Source organism: Aythya fuligula, chromosome 3 (genome assembly GCF_009819795.1).
Source record: "Aythya fuligula isolate bAytFul2 chromosome 3, bAytFul2.pri, whole genome shotgun sequence".
Lineage (NCBI taxonomy): Eukaryota > Metazoa > Chordata > Aves > Anseriformes > Anatidae > Aythya > Aythya fuligula.
Window position 1 is genome coordinate 51,877,932 of NC_045561.1, and position 25,326 is coordinate 51,903,257.

General features: G+C 37.0%; 1 protein-coding gene across 1 annotated transcript in view; it reads left to right on the forward strand.

The window, feature by feature from the left end:
- Window positions 1–8,757: 8,757 nt before the first annotated feature.
- CCDC170 (coiled-coil domain containing 170) overlaps window positions 8,758–25,326 on the forward strand; it is a 35,568-nt gene continuing 18,999 nt past the window's right edge. The window contains 4 exon segments of the mRNA XM_032183874.1: window positions 8,758–8,925; window positions 11,896–12,152; window positions 17,161–17,305; window positions 19,146–19,331. Of these exon segments, the coding sequence (XP_032039765.1) occupies window positions 8,758–8,925; window positions 11,896–12,152; window positions 17,161–17,305; window positions 19,146–19,331 (756 nt within the window).

Sequence of the window (25,326 nt, forward strand, 5' to 3'; positions counted from 1 at the left end):
AATTTGTTAATACCTTTATTTTAACAGTTTCTGCAGCTGCAGGACTTTGCTTGGTGGTGGGCGTGTGCTTCAATCCCACCTCGGCAAACTCGAGCCGGTCGTTAGAGCTTATCTTTGCTAACTCAAGGACGAAATCTCTCCTCGTTAATGTTGCAGAAGGGAGGGTCTGTCATCTAGCAGGAATTTACGGTTATCTAAGAATTTCTTCCTCGCCTTTCTTGCTGCTTTGAAACTGGTTCGCTGGCTTTGATGTGAATTTAGAGGAGACACCCAAGGAGATTGCTCGGAAGAATCCAGCTCGTTTTTGCTGAAGATAGAGAAGAAAATTTGTAACAGTTTCTTTTTTCTGAAGGGAAAACTATTTGGTAGTGCACGAACAGCTTGGTATGCCCCTCGTAGTTGAATGCCAGTTGCGTAATTACACTATATAGCAAAAAATACAGAGGTTTTGTGTGTTGCAGGGTTGATTGCTGTTATATTAACCATGCTTGTTTTAACCTGGCTGCAGAGTTTTCATTAGCACAGCTTAGTTAGGGAACTGACAGCAGCTCTGTCCTGCGTCCCACTGACCTGGAGTCAGCAGGCTGTGAGCAGTTCTGCGGAGGCTCAGGAGCACGTCAAGAAAATTGTGTTTATAAATTGTGGGCTACAAAAGGCAAATCGATCCAGAGCACCAGTTGGTCCTAACTGTGTTTATGCCCACACACTCAAATATATCACAAATATCTGGCTTGTATTGCACATAGGTAAAACACAATAGGCGTTGTAGGAAAAGTGCAAGAGTGTTGGCATTCCTTGGTGTTCTGTTTTCAAATCTTTCTTTTAAACAAATCTCTTACAAAAGTCATATAACACTATTCAAGAATGATGAAGTAAAGCCCATAGAACAAGTGAGCTGCAAAAATCCCTGCCTAAGCACTTAATTTTGTTGTATTTTACCCCTAATTCTTGTCTTGGCAATTACCATTTTTATTATTTTGGCACTAAACGCATCAGCTCTTCCACATTATTCATTTTGGAAAATCAATGATACAAAGTGTCTTGGGAGATTTAAATTCCTTAATTTAGCCCTGCTGCCAAAGGGTAAAGTGGAAAAAAGAACATATCAAATGATATTTACAGTAACTGATCCTTTTGTTTCTGCCTTGAGAAGACTGCTGTCTTTTGTCATACTAAATTTATTGTTTACATTTAGATGCAAAGTCACCTCTTCCTAACAGAGAGAAAAATGAAAGATGTTGCTGCTTTAACTTCTGCTTGTAGTAGTAGAGGGTAAGATTAAAATTTTGATTGTTGTGCAACTTTCATCTCGGCCCATTACTCAAGCCTTTCAGTAGATAAACAACACCAGACAGTGATTTTTATCTTTTGGTAATACCTTTTTAATGATTACTGCAAAGGGAGAGGGGTAGGGCTAAGCAATACCCTCCTGAAAGGAATTTAGAAAATCTCTTTGCTAATTATTTGGGCTTTTGGGAATGTTTTACTTATTTTTGCATGTTTCTAGATCTATGCTAAGGCATAAAAAACCCTCCACAGGCATATAACTCCCCCACCACCCAACCCAACATCTTTAATATTACATGCAACTTTTAAGGTTGATATTCATAAAGCAGTATTAATGCAAATATTTTGAGATCTCTGATGGCAGGCAAATTGTGCAAAGTATTACTGATAAAGAAGGTAGGCTTAGCCAAAATATACATACAAACTGGTTAATTTATGAACTTTTTTAACTTTTTTTTTTTTTTTTTTCTGTAAGAGACTGGTTCGTTGTGGTCTGTTTTCATGTGATTTAACAAAATCTGACTTGTTTAATAGTGCCTCACCTTTCTCACACCCATGGGTGTGTTTAGCTGCTGTGGCTATTCTGAAGCTATGTGCATGCTGGCTGGCTGGCTGCTGTTGCCAAGTTAATTCTGCACTGGCCAAGTGTTATCTGCTTTCCCTTCGTTCACTAATGACTCTGAAAACTGTCAACTGCCTGATTTTCATGAAACTTGTAGACATTTAGCTTTTTATTGTGCAGGTTTTATGAAACATATATATTCTGATTTTTTTTTTTTTTTTTTTTTTTTTTTTTTTTTTTTTTAGTTAGTATAGATTCTTTTGCAAAATACAATAAAAGTTCAATGATCCCCTGAATGCTGAGGTAGATTTCTTTCCTTTAAAATCAATTTATACAAGAAAGTTTTACAAGTGGCCTTGTTAGAACATATTTTGATTGTTTTGTCAGAACATTAAGCTAATCTGGTTCTGGATGACAACAGACTTTTAATATTACATTTCTAACTGTAGTTAGAATAGTCACAATCAAAACATGGTGCTTAAGCTCCCTTTTCTGGTTGTTGAGCACATGCCGAATGAATTCCTATTGTTCTCCATTGTCCTGGGATTAAAATTTCCTTGTGATTTCTGAGGAAGATGAATTTTGTATTGAATTTTTTCAATTGCACGTTCATCTCAGTATTTTATATTGGATGTCATCTTCATTCTAGTTGCAACAAATAATAATCATCTGTGCTGCTGTGTTGGGAAAATGTATTGAATTTTCAGAAATTAGAACAATTTTTATGCATATATATACCCGTAAGCATAAAGTTGCATTAGGAAGAAAAATAGCTTCAGATTTTTTTTTTGTTTGTTTTCAGAATACAAACTATTATCAACTGTTTTCAACCTCTTTGCATTTAGAATCAAAGGAAAAATGGAACCAACAAAGGTTTGTGAGTCATTATTTTTGGTCTGCCAATCCAAATGTGCCTAAGTGCATGGGAAACAGGAAGACGAAATCCCTGCCCTGAGTAGTGTCCATCTGCTATGGCCAAGAGGCAAGGAAAGACTGTACTTGCAGATCACTCAGTGTAGTGGTTAGTGATTACTTTTTGAGGGCTTTCTATTTTTGTAGAGATTTAAAAATATATATATTTTTGAGAAAGAGGGGGGAGCAGAGGTAGCAGTGTTTGCCAGGGTAAAAATTAGAAGTGTGGCAGGAAAGGACATTGATAATAAAGGAAAAGCTGATAAAAGCAGAATGGGAGTGACTGACTTGAACAGCTGATGGATTTTGAAGTGTATGGGAAGGTATAAATCTAGTGAATATTGTTAATGTTCTGCCAATTCTGTATTAAGTGAAGTTTGCCAATTACAGGCCAGATTCCAAAATGGTGGAAATGGTTATCTGGTAAAAAATGAAAAAACAAAACAAAAAAAAACAACACAAAAAACACACCACGTAATAGCAATGATGTCCTTATGTTGTTCATCCCCTAAATAATGTCTATTGCTAACACAGCCAAAGGTTTAAGTAAATATTACTCACAAATATTGTAAATATACATTTATCTTCTGTTTGGCATTGGAAGTGAAGTGAAAGCTTATTTAGTGGTAAATGGCTGCTAAATGGGAAGGGATACAAATTTCATAATGTGAATGGGTGAAACATTTAAACCCCAGACTGCTCATTGAATTGTAATATATGAAGGTTTCTCCTGTGTACTGCCTCTTATTCTTTTAGCACATTGTTCATTTTATTCACTTAACTGTAATCAGTATAAACTATGTAGTACTCATAAGACATTACAAATCTGATTTTTTTTCCAGGGAGTGACAAAATCCCTACAGGTACGTTGTAAATCTTACCCCTGTAGTAGAGTCATGCCCAGTTAATGGAGTTGCTATATGAATGACTAATGACCAGACTTGTGAATAGATGCTGGCAAAACGTGGAAAGCTATTTACTTAAATAGTAAGACATGTATGCTCCCTCCCCTTCTCCCCCGAATGTGATAATTATAGCAGCTTTCCTAGTGTGGTGTCACAGTGATTAGTTTCGTATTTGCTAAGGCACATGAGAACTGCTTCTATAAATCTCACTAAAACCATAAACGTGTGAACGGTAATTCCTATTGACTTTAGCACCTGGCTTATTTTAAACCTCTTTTAAATCATTCTGAATGTATATCTTTACCTCTCTAAAATACTCGCTATTTTAAAATCTACCTTTGTAAAACAGATGTGGGTTTTATCAATTCCATCTGTAAAGGGCTTTCTTACATTGATTATTGCTGAGGAACAAGGTCCTTCTTCAGCTGTGATTTTATTATGTCATCAGTTTTGAGAGATATTCCCTCTTTCTGTAGAGTCAGAAGCAGTTGTCTTTGTTTATGGAAGAAAAAGAAAATGTACACCAATACAGTAATATAAATATAATAACATATACATAATGTAAACAGTGTTACTATTTGCTAGCAGTGGCTTTAGTTTTGGAGCCATGCTGTACCACAGGATGAAACAAAGCTCTCTACCTCAAAGAATTCCGTGTGGTTGTACAACATGAAACAAGTGGAATAAAGCAAAAAGAAGACAAAGTAGCAAAACGATGGCCCATGCCTTGCCTTACTCCCTCAGAATGATGATAAAGCATTGAGAAAATTGGCAGCCCTTTTATCTCCAAGGCTGTGCTCTGCTGTACATGACCGTGAGCTGTGCTGTGTGTATCAGTCTGGCTTGATGAGAGTGGCAACTCCTCTGTGAAGGAGCACTGCTGAGTGTCTTTGAGGAGATGAATGTGATTAAGCTTGATGGATGTAATCCAGTCTCTACTAGGGAACTGAAGAAAGATTAAAGAGTTGACGATATTATAAAAACTAATCCAAAGTAATTTACCTTTTGCCACAGTCCAAACTAGTAGTTTTGTCTTATTCCTCAGGGACTTTTGTATGTGTTTCTTGATAGAGGGTTATTTTACTACATATTCACCTGTTTAGAAAAATGGTTTTTTTTTTTTTTTTTTTTTTTTTTTTTTTTTATATATATCTATTTAGACTGGACAGGAGCTGAACTTCTAATTTATCTCAGCCTAGAAACCAGTGCCAATGCAGAATGAAGTAGAAGGGCTACATGTCACACTTTAACTTCAAAATAATATGTGCAAGAGTCTCTATTAACCTCCTGTAAACTCTGGATGCTCCTTTAACATCATGGTTTCTGGCTTAAGGAAACCTTAAAGAACTTGGAACTTTCTTATCAAACCATCAGATGACTGTCTCCATGCAACATGTAGCCAAAGGAAAGGCATCTGAGACACACCCTTTGTGCTCAAAAAGAGGAAGCTGCTGACAGGGAGTTCTTAGGTTCAGCCCTGCAACCCCATAGGAGGCTCTGAAGTTGAAGTAGCTTTTACTAGCTGTGGTGTGTAAGCTCTCACTTAAGACTGCTGTGGCACTTGAGGACTGAAGGAAAGCAAACATGATGCTTTTTTTTTTTTTTTTTTTTTTTAATTAGGAGGATATTTCATTTACATGTATTTATCTTATTGAGAAAGCTGTGTTGAAAGTGCAGTGTTGAGTGGACAGGTGGTTCTGTTATGTTTTAATAAGCTGTAAGCTCTAAATGCAAGTTTTGATGCTTTCAGTTTTAGTGTGTGTAGTTTTCAGCTATATACATACTCTACTATTCAGATAATTCCAGTTGCTGCTTATAGTAACCATCTGGCCTTCTCTTTTTGTGTATTTTGTAGCAGTCGGTCATGAACATAGTTGCACACTCCATAGGAAGCTTGTAAGTTTATGTCAGCAGAACGTGTGCTTCTGGCATTTTCTGAAAATGTTGTTTCAGAGAATGGATTTTGGTCAGTTAAAAGACACATGGGAGCTACTTGTTCTCCACCTGCTTATTTCCTTTTGATCATCTAGGTTGTGCAACTGTGATCATCAGGAAACTCAGCGCTTCCAGGGTTGCTGGGTAGGTTTTTGCTCCTCCTTCCTTCCCCTCATTTCAGGGGAACAAGGTAAAACAAGGTAAAAAACAAAACAAAACAACCACACACACACACACACACACACACACACACACACACACGCACAAACACAAAGCAGGGAAAGGAACAGAAAGCTAAGTGTTCTCTTTCTGGGACCTTTGGCTCTGTCAGCCTTAAAGATGGCTTGTGATTTACTTTGTCATCCACTCGTGGAGACAGATGAATGTACAAGAATGGGAACAAGATAAATATGTGAGAAAACAGTTCAGGCAAAGAGCTAATGGTGTGTGCTGTTCACTTTTGATGTGGGTTTCTCTTTTTAACTCTAAAAGCCTAGGTATGTCCAAAAGGTGAGAGAAGGCAAAAAACTATTTCTGCTCCCAGTTGTGTTAGTAAGGGTTACACATCCAGTTATACAGTCTGCTGAAGAGAGCCACCATTTAATTTCTTTTTTAATTGAATATGAATTGTTCCAGGTTGCTAGTTTCCTAGTCCTTACAACCTTTTTTTTTTTTTTTTATGTATATAGACTGGCAATCGAATAAAAAAAACAGGGCATTTTATGTGTGTATATGCATAAATATGTGCCACCATGCACCGACCAAACTATAAAAAATTATAAAACCTATGTTAATAGGATTCAGAGACAACTGATGAATCAGATCTGTCTAGTTTATATTAGCTTCACCTGCCATTCAATGTGTTTGGCTACACTATGAACAAAATCCCTACAGGCTTTTTCTATTGCTCCTCAGTGTTCATCAGTGCTACTTCTTCCAGTGGCCTGCCACAGAAAATTTTCATGCTTTTCTATTCAAATGAATATTTTAATCCATGGATCTTACTAGTACTTACCACCTTGTTACAGGAGGGTAATATTCTATTTAGAACGGAAATATATTTTATTACAGAAAAATATTTTCTTTCCAGGTAATTGTTCAGGAATAACCTTTGCATCTAAATAATGGTACTACGGAGAATGAATTTTAATTTTCAAGTACAACAAGCCTATACAAATTGCTTCTTTCTACATGGAGTTAGTACTACTTAATTACATAGAATGGCACTGTAGCTCATTAAAAAATCATGAACAGCTTTCAAAAATAATTTTAGCTGTAAATCTGCCTCCATATGTTGCTTGAAAATAACATGTTGCAGGTTGGCACCCCCTTTGCTGGCCATCAGGAATGGCATGGAGTGAAGACAACACCTTGTCTGTCGCCGCTGGAATACCTAGTTTCGAGGGCAGGCATGAACTGGTGGAGATTTGCATTTTGTGACACGTACCTAAAAGCATTAGTATTGCAGTTTTGTTTTAGTCCTGTGTGGGAGCTGATGGAATAAAATTCTCTTGTTCTGTCCTCTAACATGTGTGTTCCCAGTATCACCTAAATAGACTTCAATTCTGAAGATGTTAAATTACATCATTTTATACTTGTGGTCGACTGAAAAAATGCTCTGTCTAATGGAACTCCTAGCAAGACCTCAGGTCTCAATTTTCATATTGAAAGATTTAAATAACAAAGACCAAGAAATCCACTGCATTTGTGCTCTACTGTAGAAGAAATGTACAAAAATGAGAAAGCGTATTGAAAAGAGTCAAAAAGGCAAAATTAAAGAATTGTAGTCTTGAAAGTGGTCTGAAGGAGACTGTGCTGGAAGCACAAAGCCAGCACTTGCCATCTATTAGTAGGGTTTGAAAAAGGCTGAAAGAAAGTCAGTATAGTAATGGTGATTGCCGGGGACAAGAAAGTATCATTCAAAAAGCTGAAATTATGCCCAAAATTCATAGTAAGAACTCAAAAGGACCTGTAGCCATGGCTGATTAAAAGTAAAAGCATAGCTGGGCAAGCTCAAAACTGACTTTGAGAAACAGAAGGAGGCCTGAGTAGAGGTGGACTCTTCAACCTGGTAGAAAGACAGTGGAGGTGAGATGTGATAGAAAGCTGCAGAATCACGTGTGGCACAGAGAAGATTGATAGCCATTGTTTTTTCTCCACTCTTTCAATGTAAAATTATGGGGGCATTCAGAGTAACTGCAGTCTGAAAACCAAAGTTGTTCTTTGTATAAGAGACACTTAAGTAGATCATTGCCAAGAAAACATTTTGGATGAAAGTTGACATGGACTGAAGGAGTGACTGGAGAGGTTTGTAGACAGGGGACTTTTGAGTGTTACTAAATTAATGGAAACTGCAGGGAATAACCTGAACTGAAAATAATTGGAGGCTATGAAATTTCTGAGGGGGAATATCTTGCATACTTGTGCTGAATCTGCTTGGGAACCTGCTAATGGCCACTGTTAATGGAAGGAGGAGCAGGTTAGCCCTTTATGGAGATTCATATGACCTACCTTTATTTTCTTCCTCCTTATTTATGAGTTAAATTATTCTGTCTTTATGTAATACAACTGCAAATTCTGTCCTGAAAGTTGCAAGATACCCTCATAAACATTGAGGATTCAGAGTTACGCCTTCACAATTTGTGAGTGTGTTGGCAGCAGTCTGTTGCGTGGTGGGAAATGCTGAGAGACGAGAACAACACTGACTAGAAGCAGCATGCAGAAGAATCAAATAACTCCATAGTTGTGATTTTTAGTTGTGCTTGAAATTTTTAATCTCTCATTACTTTCCCCCCCCCCCCCATACTGCTGAATTGAAATATAGATACACAAAGCAGCCTAACATTAGCCTACCTCTAGAGGCCATGGGCATGGGCTCATGTAAAGAATAGAAAGGCCTTTCTATCCGATTTAAGCCATCAACGTCGGTACTAGAGTATATCAGGAGAGCAACAAGCATGTTGCTCTCCTGATATACTCTAGTACCGATGTTGATGGCTTAAATTGCAGGTGAAAGTGGTGACTGATAGCGAAATGACTGTTTACCTTACATTACAATAAGAGTGAGTTACTCTGGAAACAACATGCTTGGAACAGAGGCCCTTTAGTAGTTGAAAGAAACAAAAAGGTTCTGAAGCAAAAATGTTTTAAATTGTGATGTCTAATGGCTTTGTTTTCACATTGTCTCCCCAGGAGTCTTACGATCACTTTCTTTTGGATATTCCTGTCACCAGAGAGCAGATGAACTGCTATCGAGCTGCAGCAGAGACTGCTCAAAGCGAACTTGCAGCACTTTCAGTGAAGTATGATTGTGCCCAATCAGAGGTATATTTTAAAATACCTCCAAATACTTCCTGACATTTGAAGATTTTCTACAGTATCTTTCTGCTGAGAATAGAAAGTTTGCAGAAAGTCTAAAAATTCTTGAGTTGATTACAAACCTTTTGGTTCTTATAATATATTTTTTTAATTTATTATTTCTTTTTAGCCCTCTGATGTGATTTTTACTCTGCTTGATTCTGTGCTCAAGAACCATGAGTTTATATTTCCAAGATTTGAACCACTCTAGCTTTTTATCATCATCATGCAATACTAAATGCAATATTTTGTAATTAAACCTGATAGTTAATATTTAGAAATTGTGGTTGTGTAAAAGTTCTGACAGATGTCCTGTTGTTGTTGCTAGTAACTTCAGAGATAACTGCCCATCCTCACCCATTTCTCCACTTTATTGAGTTATGACTCTGAAAATTTGCATTGCTTGCATCACCAGTGAAGTTGTGTTTGAGCTAGAGAGGTTGATTTTAACTGGAGAACATATATGCATCCTCTTCTGCTGTCTCTGTTGTGTGGATGGAAGTTTTCAGGAGAGAGAATTTATTACAGGATAATTTTCAGAGTTTCTGTGTTTTCATGCTTAATTTTTGTTAACGTAGGACCAAATAAGGTTGATTTGATACAATGCAGCAATGCAGGTGGTGGTCAGTTTCAAAACAGAGTCGATGTTTGCCTCTAAGAGAAATGAAAAGGTTCATGTTTATTTCCACAATTTAGGTGTATATATTCATAAATATACATAGACATAAGTATACATAAAATACATAAGGATACATAAAATTTCATAGAGATGCAAACATTCATCCAACTAGTTCTTCAAATCTCTGTACACATTACAAATATGTATTTCTCTTGCACTCTGTAAAGTGCTTTGAGAGACACTTGCATAGCTTCTGAACCTTAAAAAAGAGTCAATGAAATAAAATTTATTTTATTGTAGATAGCTGAACATGGGAAACAGGAAGAACATGTAATATTATAGAAGAATGAATTGTTTATTCAGTATCCAGTCAGAACTGCAGGGATGAGTGTCTATCAGCTGAGCGTGACTTTGACCAGTTGATCCTGAAATTACTGCAGAGATCCTTTACAGTTAATTGCTATCTAGGATCAGTACTCTAAATTTATTTTTTTGCAAAGTAGTACAGAATTCCATGTTCTCATGGACATATTTTTTTTTTTTTTTTTTTTTTTTTTTACTGGAAATCTCAAATGGCTTTATTGCCAGCATGACCGACTGATTTATAGAATCTTTCAGCGCTGTTCTTGCAAAACAAAAGAATAGTCAAGAAAGCAGCTGTTCATGCTCTTCTTAATAAAGACCTTCATGACCCAGCTGAGGTCAGAGCCCAGTTATGCTGAGCACTCTTAAAATTCATAATATGGGATTATTCTTGTTTTTTTTCTGCTGTTGGAACTGACCACAAAGGCAATAGACAGAGGAAAAAATATCACATTTTGCAGATGGGGAGTTGAACCACAGAGAAAATTTTAAGGTTATGAACACTTTAAGCTACCATAAATTGATTTAACTGCCAAACAAAGCAATTGTGTTGTTCCTTCAGCTGCTTGTTTCCTTTCCCATACTGTCCTATCCCTTGCCTTGGCACAAATGTCTGTGTCTTATGGTGTGCTGGACTGTGGAACAGATCCAGCTGAAGGATAAAGCCTTTCCTTCTGGGTCGTTTTTTGAGCCGGATCAGTTTCCTGATCTATTTCACTTCATTGCCATAGGAGTATTTCTGCTAGTGCAAAGAAGAGGGCGGAGTATGGACATGAAGCCTATGAGACTGGGAAAAGATGGAGCATCTTTTCTCAAAATCAGCGCTGTTTTATGTCAGCTCCAAAGACAGTGGCTGTTCAATTGGTTCACCAGCCTCCTGGAATTTCACTCTGAGCATCTTAGGTTTGGTCACACCAGAACCTCTTGGTAGAACCATGAATTTTCTGACCTCCTGTATTGCAGCTTGATGTCTTAAATATTCAGTGATGTTTGCCACAAGTTAAAAGCCCTGCTGCTTATAGCTGGAATTGTCAGGAAAGCTGAAATCAATCCTTAGCACTTCTAGTGGTAAAAGTTTTGCTTTAAATTATATGTTGTTTTTAACAAGTAAAATAGTTGAACTGAAGTTTTGTGTGTGCCTAGTGCATCTGCCTGAAGCTTAATCTTTTGTAGAAGTCTGTAGCATAAATAATTCAATGGGAAATGGTACTTCAGCAAAAAGAAAGAGGGGAAGGTAAAGAAAAATGAATGAACTCCATGAACTGCTGTGAGGCTCTAACATCTCTGGATCAGGTTCTTAACATTTGGCAGTAATCTCCCTCCTCCTCCTCCTTACAAGGCTCTCTTGCTGTTTCTGTGTAAATCCAGCTACATTTCATTGAATCATCTGACCAAAAAATAACTGTTGGAAAGAGGTTACCTTAAAGCACAAATCTCCAGAAACTTCTTTGCCTCTGAATATGCTACAAATCATCAAAAAGTTCCACTCTCATAAAACAGGATACTTTGCTATTACATCCCCCCACAGCTATATGTTATTTGTGGAATTGTGCACCAGAACTGGGAGCAGGGAGGAGGCAGGCAAAAAAGAAAAAGAGGGAATGGTGGTGTTAATAACTGCATTGTAAGAAAGCTGCATAAGGGGGGGTGAGTTAAGGTTGTGTGTGAGAAGTAACGTGGGTATTTCCTAATTCTGTATTTGTGAGCAGATTTATCTTCCAGGCAGAGAGTTTATATTAAGTTGTATTATATAACATAAGTTTTTCTTTTTCTTATTATTTTCTTTTAGTAATATAAAATAGTCTCCCTCCACTCAGTTTCATAGTGATAGAAGACTGTCTTTTCACAAGTCTGTGCTTCTTGTCACGTTATTGAACTTTTAATGCAGGCAAACATTTCAGCCTGCACAAAATTATTTTTCCTTTTTCATTAATTTTCTCCTTTTCTGTTTATAGCTTCTAGAACTCAGGTCCAGAATGGTCTCTAAGGAAGCCTCTTTTCAAGAGCTGAAGGCTGAAGCTGAACACTACAAGGAAAACAATGCTAGACAGGCGTCTCTTCTCCTGTCTTTGCAAACCCGAGTTCGAGAGACAGAGGAAGAGTCCAGTGTGCTTGCCACTTCTAAAAAACAGGCTGAGCTGACAGCACAGGCAGCATGCAAAGAAAACTGTGAGCTGAAGGAGAAACTTCATGAGCAAAACGCCAAACTTAAGTAAGATTCATGTGAGATGAGAATTATTTTTTGATTACTGGAAGCTGCAGTTGTCAACAGAAAAATAAGTTGGTGGGCAGAATTTACAGCAGAATTCAGATCTGCAGTTACGTTTTGTAAAATAATTGTACCTGAGTGTGTGGAAAGTATTGAAACTTGTATTTTGGTTCGAGTTGTTAGACCACAAATGGGGTTTTAAGAGTTGTGTCCTTTGGAGAAGAAATCACTATAATGAGTCAGCTTGGTGAAACCACAATATTTACACTCCCCCTACTCACCTCTCTCTCTCTCTCAAAAAAAAAAAAAAAAAAGATAAGGAATTGGCTCTGTGGCTGCACCTGGAGAGTAGTGATCAGTGGTTCTATGTCCAGGTGGAGACTGATGACAGGCGGTGTCCCTCAGAGGTCTGTCCTGGGACCAGTGCTTTTCAATATCTTCATCAGTGACATAGATGATGGGATTGAGGGCACCCTCAGCAAGTTTGCAGATGACATCAAGCTGAGTGATGCTGTTGGTACAATAGAAGGAAGGGATATCATCCAAAGGGGCCTGGACAGACTGGAGAAGTGGGCCCATGTGAATTGCATGAGGTTCAACAAGTCCAATTGCAAGGTGCTGCACCTGGGTCAGGGCAATCCCAGACATGAGTATGGGCTGGGAGAGCTCATTGAGAACAGTCCTGCAAAGAAGGACTTGGGGGGTTCTGGTAGACAGAAGGTGAGACATGAGTCAGCAGTGTGTGCTTGCAATCCAGAAGTCCAACTGCATCCTGGGCTGCATCAACAGAGGAGTGGCCAGCAGGAAAGGGAGGTGAGTTTTTTCCCTCTACTCTGCCCTCGTGAGGCTCCACCTGGAATACTATATCCAGGTCTGGGGCCTGCAGCACAACATAGATGTGGAGCTATTGTAGCCCCCTACTGGACCTGCTCTAAAGATGATCAAGGGGCTGGAGCACCTCTCCTATGAAGAAAGGCTGAGAGAGGTGGGGATGTTCAGCCTGGAGAAGAGAAGGCTCCGGGGAAACCTCATTATGGCTTTTCAACACTTAAAGGGGTCTTATAAAAAAGACGGAGAGTGACTTGACTCTTTACTCAGGTAGATAAAGATAGGAAAAGGGGAAATAATCTTAAAATAAGAGATGTATTAAAAAAAAAAAAAAAAAAAAAAGATATAAAGAGATTTATTTATTTAAGCTAAAAAAAGATTTATACTAGACATTAGGAGGAAATTCTTCACTGTAAGGGTGCTGAGACACAAGAACAGGTTGCCAGAGAAGTTGTGGATGTTCCATCCCTGGAGGTGTTCAAGCCAGGCTTGGTGGAGTCTCAGCCAACCTGATCTAGTGGGTGGCATCTCTGCCTATAGCAGGAGGGTTGGAGTTAGATGATCTTTGAGGTCCCTTCAAACCCGAGCCATTCTATGATTCTTTCGTAATGGATTTTTCACCATTACAAGGCTAATATCTGTGTCTGTCTTGATATTGTCTAGTTAAAAGCAAGACGAGTGTTACCAGATATCTGTAATTCTTAAATCAGTATTTAGCACAGCTCTTTCAGGCCCCATCAGTTAGAAGTGGATAATTAAGTTATTTTAGTATCCGGAGAAATCCATTGCAGTGCACTTGTCTGTTATGAGCTGAATTGCTAAAAGAACCTGCCTGGGGAGTGCTAATGTTGATTAACAAGGTTTTTAGATACAATCCCAATATAAGCAAGGGATAGAAAAGCCAAAAAGTGTATTATGCATCCTAGCAACATAGAAAACATCACAGTCTCTGAGATAATGGTTGTTAAGATTCTTTAAAATGCTACTTTTGAAAAAAAAAAAAAAAAAAAAAAAAAAAAAAGGAGGAAGGGCCTCCTATCCTGTTTGCTTCAGTCACTACAAGAAATCTGCCAAAATACCGTGCATCAGAGTTAGCCTATTGTTACAGGGATATGGTAAGTTTTATGTGGTATAAATCTGTGCTGTTGCTCCCAATGATGTCCTGTCCTTTAGCTGGCTGCTTTGTTTTGCTCATGTTACGTGTGTCAGTACTTCCATTTGTACTGCTGCATGGTGGTCAGGGACCAGGGATCTGCTCCAAGAGAAAAGTGCGCAAAATAAAAAGCTCTATTTGCAGCTCTGACAATCCCAGATCCAGTTAGCTGTGTACCTGGCTGTACCACTAGACGGTTGGCAAAAAGAAAGGGACAAAGGGAAGTGAGCCCACTGTTCTGGAAGCAACAACCATGTTGGATTAAACTGTTTATGAATCTGCAGTATATGCTTTCAAAACTTTTTCTCATCCTCAGCCGGTGGTTACATGTGCCCCTTAATACTAATCAACGTGTTGACTCAGTAGTGAACTTGCTTAGTCTGACCACCTCAGTAGAACATGGCTGTTCATAATTAGATATTCAAGATTTTAATTGAAAACCACTGATAAAAAGGAAGAGCAAGCCAGTAGGCACAAAATGCGCATTTGCATTGTATACCAAGGGATACAGTCAAAAATATTTAATACATTCTGTGATTGGTTTCCAAGACATACATCTCCCCTATTAAAAATGGCACTTTTCTACTCAACGTCTCTATTGCCAAGGTATTTTTAGAACCTGAGATGAGAAGAGCATTTTTTTTCTTCCCTTCTCTTTGCTCATTAGTTCTGAAGAGCTAGCAAAACTGTGAAAGAGCTGTGTTCCACTTTTTGTACCTGAATGCCTATTATCTAAGTGCTGACACCTTTATGGCTGTACTGAAGGTAATTAGGTTATTCGTTGGGTTGTCAAGTGTATGCTTTGTTCTTCCAGTTGTTTATTTTTAGCAGCAGTCCTGGTTCTGTGGGTGATGCACCTTACGTTCAGAGCCATAGAATAGAATAATTTGCATGATCAGTAATCTAATACAATATTCTATATATTTGTGTACACGTATGGCACTTCTGGAGTTTCATACCTTTTCACTTCTGATGTATCCCTCCTCAGGACAGCAATTTAGTAACCATCTCACAGCTTAGTTTTGCTGGGGTGATGGTGGAGAATGCCAGTTGCCTGGAGGTGAGAAAGCTGTGAGGTGCTTGTTTCCTGAGGGCCAGAGTGTGCTTTGCAGAAAGCAAAGCTCTCCTGTTTCACAGTGGGTGCTGTGCAGTATTACACAGAGTTCTCTGCATCCTGTGCAGAGCCGTAATTAATGTTTTCCATTCCTCTTTGTTCTCCTGTCTTCCCCTTTGAAGCACTGACAACAACCGTGCTTTCCTCTCTCCTAAGGTTCTATCTTGAAGTTTTCCTGGACTACTTTACAGCAATCTATAGCCATTTAATGGACTCCCTTTGCACCACTGTGCATTTTTTATAGGTGTTTCATGCTGCTTTTATGAAAGTGATTATGCTCTGTGCCTCCTAGAGAGGGAGAAATCAGAAATGGAGAAGAATGAGCCCAGAAATGGCTCACACGCCCACCTTGAAAACTTTGAACAGTGCTGTGCTCTCATAAACAAGTATTTAACAGTTTTGATAAACTAGTTGTCTTAGACAGATGTTTGGTGATACCTCACATCTCATTTGATTCCAGCATTCAAATCTTTGTGAAGACCTTGCTTTAGAAAGTACTTTCTCATCTGGAAGCTCAATAGATTTGTCTCTTGCACTGAGTGTATTTTTACCATTGAGTAATTTTTTCTTGCGTTTTATCGGAGAGTGAATCTGAACTGAAAATTGTCAATGCTGTTTCTGTGCTGTGTGGTAACATTATATCTGATCTCTGCATGCTGTTGGGATTAGCAAGTGCTATGGACAGCTTGTTAGCAGTTCCTTTCTGCAGCATCAGTTGACAGGTATACTGAGACTGGAGTACCATGAGTATAAACTGCTCCTCCTTCTGATAAGATACTCCAAAGTAGTTTTGCAGTTGATGTTTGAATTAAATTAATAGTATTTTTGACTATATTGACTCTGGGGGATTATTTTTGTTAGTCACTCTCTTTGTAGTTTTCCAGGAGTGATGCTCGGTGTTAGGGCATCGTGAGCAAGATTTAGATCTACATATTTGCTATCTGTGCAGGCTATAGCAATGCATGTTTCCCAGACATAGCTTTGTTCCTGGCAATGGGAAGGGTGTAAACATATTTAGGCCACTCTGCTGTTTGTTCATTCTTACAGGGAGCACTTATGAACTGCTATCTGCTGTTAATGTTGCTACCTTTAGCAGTAGGACTGATGGGTGTTTCACACAAGGTGCCTATCTGTATGGTAGGCACCTTTTGAAAGAGAAGAAACTGATGACAAAAAGCTGCCTTCATAATATTGTGGTAATCCCTTGCATTTTTTTTTTTTGGTTGCCTTTAACCTGAATCCAGTCTGCACATTTCTTTTTCTTCTTTACCTCTGTGCCATATGTTCGTGGGCTGTGTTACACTGCAGAAGAGTGTGTATATGCAGCAAAATAGTGTCTCTCCTCTCCCTTCTGCTTTTGCCTGTGAACTTCCTCTCACAAGCACTCTGGATGCCCTACGCTTCCATCAGTCAGGAGGGGCTTCTCTTTCCCCTGCCTTTTAAATTAAAATTAAATTAAACCTGTGGGTTTAATTAGAGAAGGATGATAAGTGCTCTAATATATTTTACTGTAATTTGGTCACTCTTCCCCCTTACTTTTCCTAAGCTTTTATGTGCAGCATCCACTTTGAATATCCTGAGGATAGTGTTCATTGATGCTACCTAATTCTTGTATTTTATCGGAATTTTGTGCTGAGAATTTTGTGTTAGGATTGTAGAAGATTCTTTAAAGTGCTCATGAAAAGCACAGATGAAGAAGTGCTCACACATGAGGTGACTAACAAAAGTTATATATATTAAACAATATGTAGAGAGAACTACATTGCATATGTAACTTTCAAAATTCATTTTCTAGTATGCAGAAGCTAGCAATCATCTTGGGATAATATCTTTTGCCTAGAATTCTGTTTCAGAGAACATTTACCCTGATGTGTTTTTTTTTTCTTTTTTTTTGATTGTCTGTTTTGTTGAATTAGTAAATATTTGAATGAGTGTGAAGAAAGCAAGACACAAGCTTCTAATATCAGCAGAAAGTATGAAGATCTCCTTTCACAGCTTTCTGAATTCCTGGGCACAGACATCAGAGAGAAAGAGAAACCACAGGAACACTTAATGTCAAAGGTGATTATGTGTAAGCAAGGGTTTTCTTGGACAAGACTTATTAAAACCTTTTACTGTGTTTTAGGAATATCTGCAGGAGTGACAAATTTAGCTTAATTCATGAAAACAAAACAAACAACCCCCCAAAAAAACTGGTTTGACAAAGAAAATGAATTCATCCTTCTATGTAGAAAATAAATAGAAGAATATTTGTTTATAAAAAAAAAAAAAATTATAAAGAGAGGAATCTTTGTAATAATGATTTGCAGAGTGGTATCATTTAAGACAGGTTTTTCATATTGGCCTGATTTTCAAAGGTGTTGAACGCTAATTGACTTCAGTGAACTCAGTCTTATTTACATACATATTTTATCAGCCTATAGTTTCCAAGTACAACCTTGATATGGTTGAAAGCTTTCCTGAAAACATTAGCAATGGGATCACAAGATGACACGTAAATTCTACCACTTGTATTTAATACTTATCTCAAGCTGATGTACCATTAAGTAGAAATATCTGAAAAGGCACTTGCTAAAACAACCTAAACTGTGCCCTGTGTAACTTTACTGTGTAATAAAATGCTGTGAATCACTATAGGGTGTATTTGAATCTCAAGCATCAAAATTTATTATCTCCCCTCAGAATTTTCCTAGAGTACTGAATGCAAAGCATCCACTTAGGAAAGGAAAATTGTTTGTGTACTCTTTCAACCTTTTTAGAGGCTGCTGAAGGGCACTTTATCCTAATTTTATGCATTATTCTTATATAGTGTCTAGTCTTCTGTATCCCCACTTTTCTTCACTTGAGAGCACACTCAGAATTTTGGGAATTTCTCTTTTGTTATATTCATACTATAACTATCCTGGCTATAAGGAAACCTTAATACAATAAGATGATCTAAGTAGGTGTCACAGATCTCTTACAGTCCTTGCCCTCATAATATTACAAGCATATTCAAATTGCAACAGATACACGTAACAAAACTTGTCTAGTTGTCATTGGAGGCAAAAATACTTGCATTAAGCTGGATCTCTTACATGCTTTAAATTAAGCAAATATACAGTTATTTATTTTTTAAAAGTATACATTGGCTCTTTTTTTTTTTTTTTTTCTTTTTCTCTTCCTAACAATTAACAGATCTAGTTGGGAAATCTAGCATGCACTGAAAATTGAGTTCATTAGGAAAACTTAGCTACCAGTCAGGGTACATTTTTTTCCTAATGCAGTCTTTGAAGCTACCACACTTATCTACTCCCTGCTTGGAAACAACATAATGTAACAAAACAGGATATCTTACTGGAGATATTCCTTTTTCCAAGGTGCTGGCTGTTCAGCACAGCAGTCCACCAGGTATTTGGCCCTGCTCTTGAATATGCTCATGAAATAGCTGTTACTAACTCAAATATTCCTTTGCCTAAAAAGTTTCAAGCATAAAATGCAGCTTTCAGTTTGTCGTTCCAAATGAGAGGCATAAATCTTAACAGGCCCAACCAAAACAGTCTGCTTTTCACATGAAGATAGTTATATGATCTGTTTTCGTTTTGAGACCTGCTTTATGTCAACTACAGATACTCAGAAGTGCCAGTAGCTCTCCACCTCTTTAGTAGATCATAGAGATTATGTGGGAGTAAATCTGAACCACATTTCACTAAGATGTGGGTTTCTGGTGGGAATATGGTTCTCATTTTAATTGCCTTTCTACTTGTTTAGAAAGGAGCAATAGAATGCAATTATAAATCTGGCCTAGGGGTCTCGGAAACACCATGTCTGTATTAGGATGATTAGGAGCTGTATACTGGGATGAATAAACATCATTGTTAAGTGTTTAAAAACGTTTCCACTATTTGAATTATCTCTCTAGGTCAGTGAAATTTGTAAAGAAAATCTGGCACTAAAAGTTCAGGTTGCTGCTCTTCAAGAAGCTATCGATGGCCATGAGATGGAGTCCAAGGCTAGCAGAGAAACTATCATGAGGCTTGTTTCAGAAGCAACCAAAGAGCAGAAAAAGGCAGCAGGATACTATCAAGACATGGAAAAACTTAGTAAGGTACATAAATGAGTCATGTATATGTTTGTCTAGTTTTCATTTTTAATTTTAATTTCTCAAAATTTCAAATCAATTTTGGATAGGAGTTGCATGAGAAAAAGTACTTTTGAAAGACTTTCACTGATGAGGGTCTTTAGTAAAAAACAAAAAGTTATTCTAAGGTTATTCTCAGTTTCTTGAAACCTTAAAACATATGGAAATTATTATATAATTAAACAATAACTGTGCAAGATAGAACTGATTTAGATTTGATGTCTTCTGATGGTGCTTGCAAATTGGTATTTTTGCTCCCTTCGTATTGTAGACTTTGTTGCTTGCAAAAACATGTAATTAAGCAGAAGTTTTTCTAAAGCATTGTAAATGTATAAGTGTGAATAAAACTGAGGCACAAGGATGGAACAATGGAAAAAATGCTTGTTTAAATAATATTTATGTGATGTTGCAAATTTTCTGATGATTCTGTTACTTAGATTCTTCAAAAATTCTAACGAGATTGAAAGGAATTAGTAGAATCTTATTTTATTATTTCTTTTAAGGTCTGGAAATAAAATGTCTTGGCTTTTAGACACACTAGATTATCTTGTTTCACTGCATAATAAACCTGTATTTCATAAGAACTCAGTTGACTCATACCCAAAATGTTGTAGGCAGTAGGTTGTCTCTTGCAGAAAAGTACAACTTTACTGAGGAGAACCTGTATAGAGAAAAAGTGCAGCAGGAATAATGGTGAATTGAGAGCTGTAGGTGAAGTTGTAAGTCAAGTATTCACCAAATTCACCTAGGTACAATTTGGAAAGAAAAAGATATGATTTAAGGATTTAAGTACTCCAAGAGAGCTTGCTGTAAGGGTTTAGTATATTGCAAAGAAAGAACAAAGTCAGCTACTGCAGCAGTTTGTTTTATTACTTTGTACTTTGAGTGATAACTGCAAAAAGGAAGCAGTTTACTAAAACCATAATGAAAATTTCTTGTAGGTACTAGGGAAGTGCGGTTAAAGCTGATGGTCAGAACTAAAGAAAGTAAGAAAATGAAACTGCCAAATATGTAGCTGAGTTACGTGTAACTGAGTTTGTAGATATTTTAACATAAATACAACCTTGGGCAAGTAAGTTTTCAAAGTTAGTATATGTTAATGTTTTCTCCACCCTTCCAGCATTACTTTTTCCCTGAATGAATTATCACAATCACATACTTTAAAGGATAAAGTGTTCTGATTTTGTTGTAGGCAAAATACTTAGCAGATGAGAGAGCTGACAGCATGCTTTTAAGAAGAAAGAATTTGTTGTGGGGAAAATGAATGTAAAGTACCACAAGGGTCATAAATTTTACTTACTGCTGAAAATGCTTCTTAACAACCTGTGTAAAATTTCCTAAGACTCAAATTGGAAAGAGAGTGAACCTGGACTGAAAACTTAACCAGGCATTTCTGAGAACTTTTTGTCCCTGTTCTTCAAGCATGTGTGTGAATAAGAGGAGAGAGGGTGGTGCACTTGCCAGGTAAGCCAGAATCAGGAGACATTCTAAACTGAGATGAGGCTTCATTTATGATTTGTTTTGCAAGTTTGCTCTGAGTGCCAAAATATTTCAAATGTTGAAACACTTAGCTAAAAAATATTTTCCTGTTGTTATTGCATGTATGCCAAATGCATAATTTATTTAGCCCATTTTACAGAAACGTCTTGCTAAATTATCAACATTGCCTTTCAAATGAAGTGTGTGCCATCATGGCTAATTTAGAGGTTGCAGATTCTTCCTGTGTTGTTTCAGTTTAGCTACTTAATTTTGCAGATATTGTATAAATCTCCTGAGAATGTTTTGTGTTCACAAAAGTGTATTAAGAAATGCAGTATTGAAAAAATAAGTAAAAACACAAAGAATGTTTTTAATCTGCGTATCTAAAGCAGGATATATAGTATCCCTTGTTCCTCTGATGAATGTCTTAAGCTACAGGAAGGGCATCCTCAGTTGTATAAAGTAGGTTTGACTTTGCACAGATGAAATAAGCGCGTGAATAGAGTTGTGCATTGTTTCATGTTCACTTGCAAAAGAGAAAAGCAAGTAAAACTGTCACAGGTAATAAAGAAGTGTTTCTGTGCTAGCCAATAGCTTGGCTATGTTTTGTATTACAAGATGATGGCCACTTTGCCCCAGTTTTGTCTCTCAAAAAGCTTCTTAATTACACAAGGGACAGAACACAACCTTTCTGTTCAGTGGTTCTGTCAGTCTTCTCTGACAAGCCTCAGTCTCAGCCATGTTCACGCCTCGTCTCTGAACCATTTCCAGTTTTTCTTGTCAGGTGGTTCTTCATTCCTGCTCCTTGGGATTTTTCTGCTTGGTCTCTCTTGATGCCTTGGGGCCTCTCCTCATGCCCCAGGAAGAGGCAGCTAACTCATGGCCAAATAAACAGATTATAGACTCTGAAATTCTTGATGAAGAAAATGCAAGCCAGATTGGTTGCATTCAGACTATTAGCAAGATAAAAAGTTAATATGTGAGAATTATTCAGAATGTTCTTTGGTAAATTTGATGCTCCAGGATTTGATGAAGTCAGCTGGTTTCCGTTGGAGCAACATTAGCAAGCAAACAATAATTTTACTAATTCCACTGTCAGCCTTGGTGCATTACAATTATAGAACAGCAAACAAGAGAAACTAATATAATATCAAAACAAATTTAATTAGCAGTAGGTAACCAACCTTTTTTTCCTTCTTTTTCTCTCTCTCTCTCTTTTTTTTTTTTTTTTTTCCTACTGTATTAGTTTTGTTTCAGAATCCTGAACTTCCCACATTCCCAACTGAATATTGTCAGAAGGTGCTACTGGAATTCTGTAAACACAACATAAATATTTTTTCTGACAGTGTTGGATATCACATTTGTGTTTCGTAGAAAGTAATTTTTAAATGCTGCCCAAATTTCTAGACTGACAATTGGAATATCTGTTCATTCTTTCTGTGTGCCCAGACAATGATTATTTATTATGATCATCATTAATTACAGTATTATGACAGTCTTTGAGAATGTCTGGCAGTCTCTAAAAAAGAAATAAATCTCTAACCAAGTCCCTTTCTAATATTTATTAAATATCTACTCAGTATTTATTTAAGGTATAGAAGGTGCATGTATTCTTTCAAATGAATTTGCCTTTCATATAGCTTTGACCCTGACAAGCCACAAGAATTGGTAAACTGGCTTGTTCCTGTTTCTCATTTCCTCTGATGAGTCAACCTGGAAATATTTGTGATTCCTCTCAAGTCTTAATTTAAACATCTGTTTTGCAAAGATATGCACTAAGCACTGTCTTCAAGAAACATATTTAGAATATTATCAACTAACTTTAATTAATTCAAATGTATCTATATGTACTGTTAATGCAAAATTGATAATGAAAATGAGGTTTTAATTCATTATTAATGTATTAAATTGTTATTAATTAAATCTAAGTAGTATGCAATATAAAATTTTAAAATCGATTGTATGAAAACATAGTTAATTAAAAATAAGCTATTATAATTTAAGGAAACTGAGAAATTGAGTAAACCATAAACACTCATACATTTTTAATATACTCAAATACTTTGATTGTAGGAGATGTGACCAAATGATTTTAGTTTTTGATTTTCCCAGTAGATAATGACTTTCCCATTTAGAACCTGGATGTTTTTATTGATTTTAGTTTGTTATAAGTTGTTAAGCAAATTAATTTTATAGATAGGTTTCAGCAGACATCTCAAATATTTTCAGGTTGAATCATAAAACAAGGTAGGAGATAAGAGCAATCTAGTTTAAAGTTCTTGTGGTATAGCAGTAGTAAATGGAGACACAGCTGGTGTAAGAATTCATGTGAAAAATACTGGCATTCTCTTTTATCACTTACTATTCCTGTTAATATAACCTGATTTTCTATTTTTTTTTTTTTTCTTTGGGGTGGTGGTGGTTATGTAATTGACTTAATAAATTGAGACCCTGCTGCTCACTGAAGTGCCGGAGTTAATAATGATGGTGTAAGTTAAAAGTAAATATAAGGATAAGTAAATATCATTCTCTGGTCTGAAGGCTCTCTCCAATTATTTAACTTAAATGCTGCACTCTTGTTATTAATTACATTCTTGTTATTAAAAACATTCAAGCCAAAAAGCCCAGAGTTTCCTCCGGATGGATTACAAGTGCCTCAGTTAGCATATGGCCATAGCAAGAAAGAAAAGGGAGGAGATGGGCTTGTGGTTGTGGCAGGTATTGTAGAGGGATAGATGTTAGTGAAGGACAGCAGTTATATAGGAATCTGCTATATTAGGCTGAATAACTGTTGTCTGTGCTGTGAGAGTGGCTAGTGGCTGGTGAGTATGTAAGCACACAGAAGCAGAAGTACATCTTGCCATATATCCTCTCAGCTTCCTGATACAAGGGTTGCATCTATCTCCATGCTAACAGCTAATGCTACTACTATACAAAACAATATGTGTGTTTCACGCAAAATCTCATGAAAGCCCTTTAGAAAAAGGTTCTGTCAGCATTAGTGAATTTTGACCAAAAATAAATGGTAATCTCTGCTGTTCTGTGTATGGAAAGCTATACTGCAAAATACAGGCAAGGCTCTGGACACTGTGTGACTATCACTGTTAAATATGTGTGAGCTCTCCGGAAGGAGTCTCAGCTGTTTCATGAGCTTTCAGGTCTGTACCCACCTTCTCATGGCATAGCATTTCTCTTTATGAATCTTTATGCAGTATTTCTCTTAATGCCCCAAGATCATCAGTTCTCAAAAGGCATCTGGATAATGCACTCAGTAAAATAAAATAAGATAAAATGATCAATAAACTGCTTTAACTTTTGGTTAGCCCTGCAGTAGTCAGGAAGTTGGATCTTTGAAGGTCCCTTCTAACTGAACTACTCTACTCTACTCATTTAATTGGAAGTGAAATCTTGTGTCTTTTTTTCCTCTAAGTTATGTGTTTTTCCTGTAGCAAGTCTTCATTTCACATTTCCATTAATCCCTGACTGAACTTGCTGTATTTTAAACTTCCAGGTATTTTTAAACCTGAGGAAAAAAAAAAATCTTTACAGTAAGCATAACAATGTTATTATTACTAAAAGTGTCATTGAATTTATTTTCTTTTGTTCTACAAACAGTGGGATCTTAACTCCACAGAACTCAGTGAATTTTTTGTCACCAATTTAGGGAAAAACGCAGATGCACTTAAGAGTCTTTTAGGTGCAAAGTTATCATCTATGAAATCAGTTTACAAATGAGTTCTTTTACATTGTGTCTATGAAAATTACAATTTTGAGATTTTGAAAATATGGTACATGGAGTGCACAACTGAAATGATACATTTTAATAACTTTAATATCACAATAATTTTGATAATTAACTAAGGCACAGCTATAGAGGCTTGCCTTGTGAATAGCCTCCTCTGTGAAAAACTTTGCAACATTTGACTGAATCAAGAGAGAATCCTTTTCTGTAACACCTTTGATGCAGCTGCCTACCTCTTGCCTTGTATATGGTCCTTCAGGGAAGCACACCAGAGTTTTAGAGAGAGGTGATGAAAGCCAAGAGATTCTATCTCTTTAGCCGCAGCGAGATAATTGATGGGGCTGTGTAACATGGCTGGTGGGCAATAAAGCTGTGTGATGAGGTGGCTGTGGTCTGTGTGAAATGTGGTGAGGAAAGATCTCAGTTTTAACATGAGCAGTTTCCTTTCCAGTGAGAAATTGCTTTAGGAGCAGCTACATGTGTAGGAACAATGAATGACAGAAATGAGTGGTGTTGGTTCCTCAAAGATTGTTAAAGTTTCACAAGTCTTCAGAGGGCTCTGTGGAAGAAAGAGAAGGCTTCATGCCATCTCTTCTGCTGGTATTTTGTGGCAAGACCTCTGCAGAGCTTCTGAAACAATATTGTCAAACTTCCAAGCACCTGTTTGACGTGATTCTAGCATACAAATAGACAAGCAAATGTGGTTGGATACTTTAGAAGTATTGGAAGCCCACATATGTT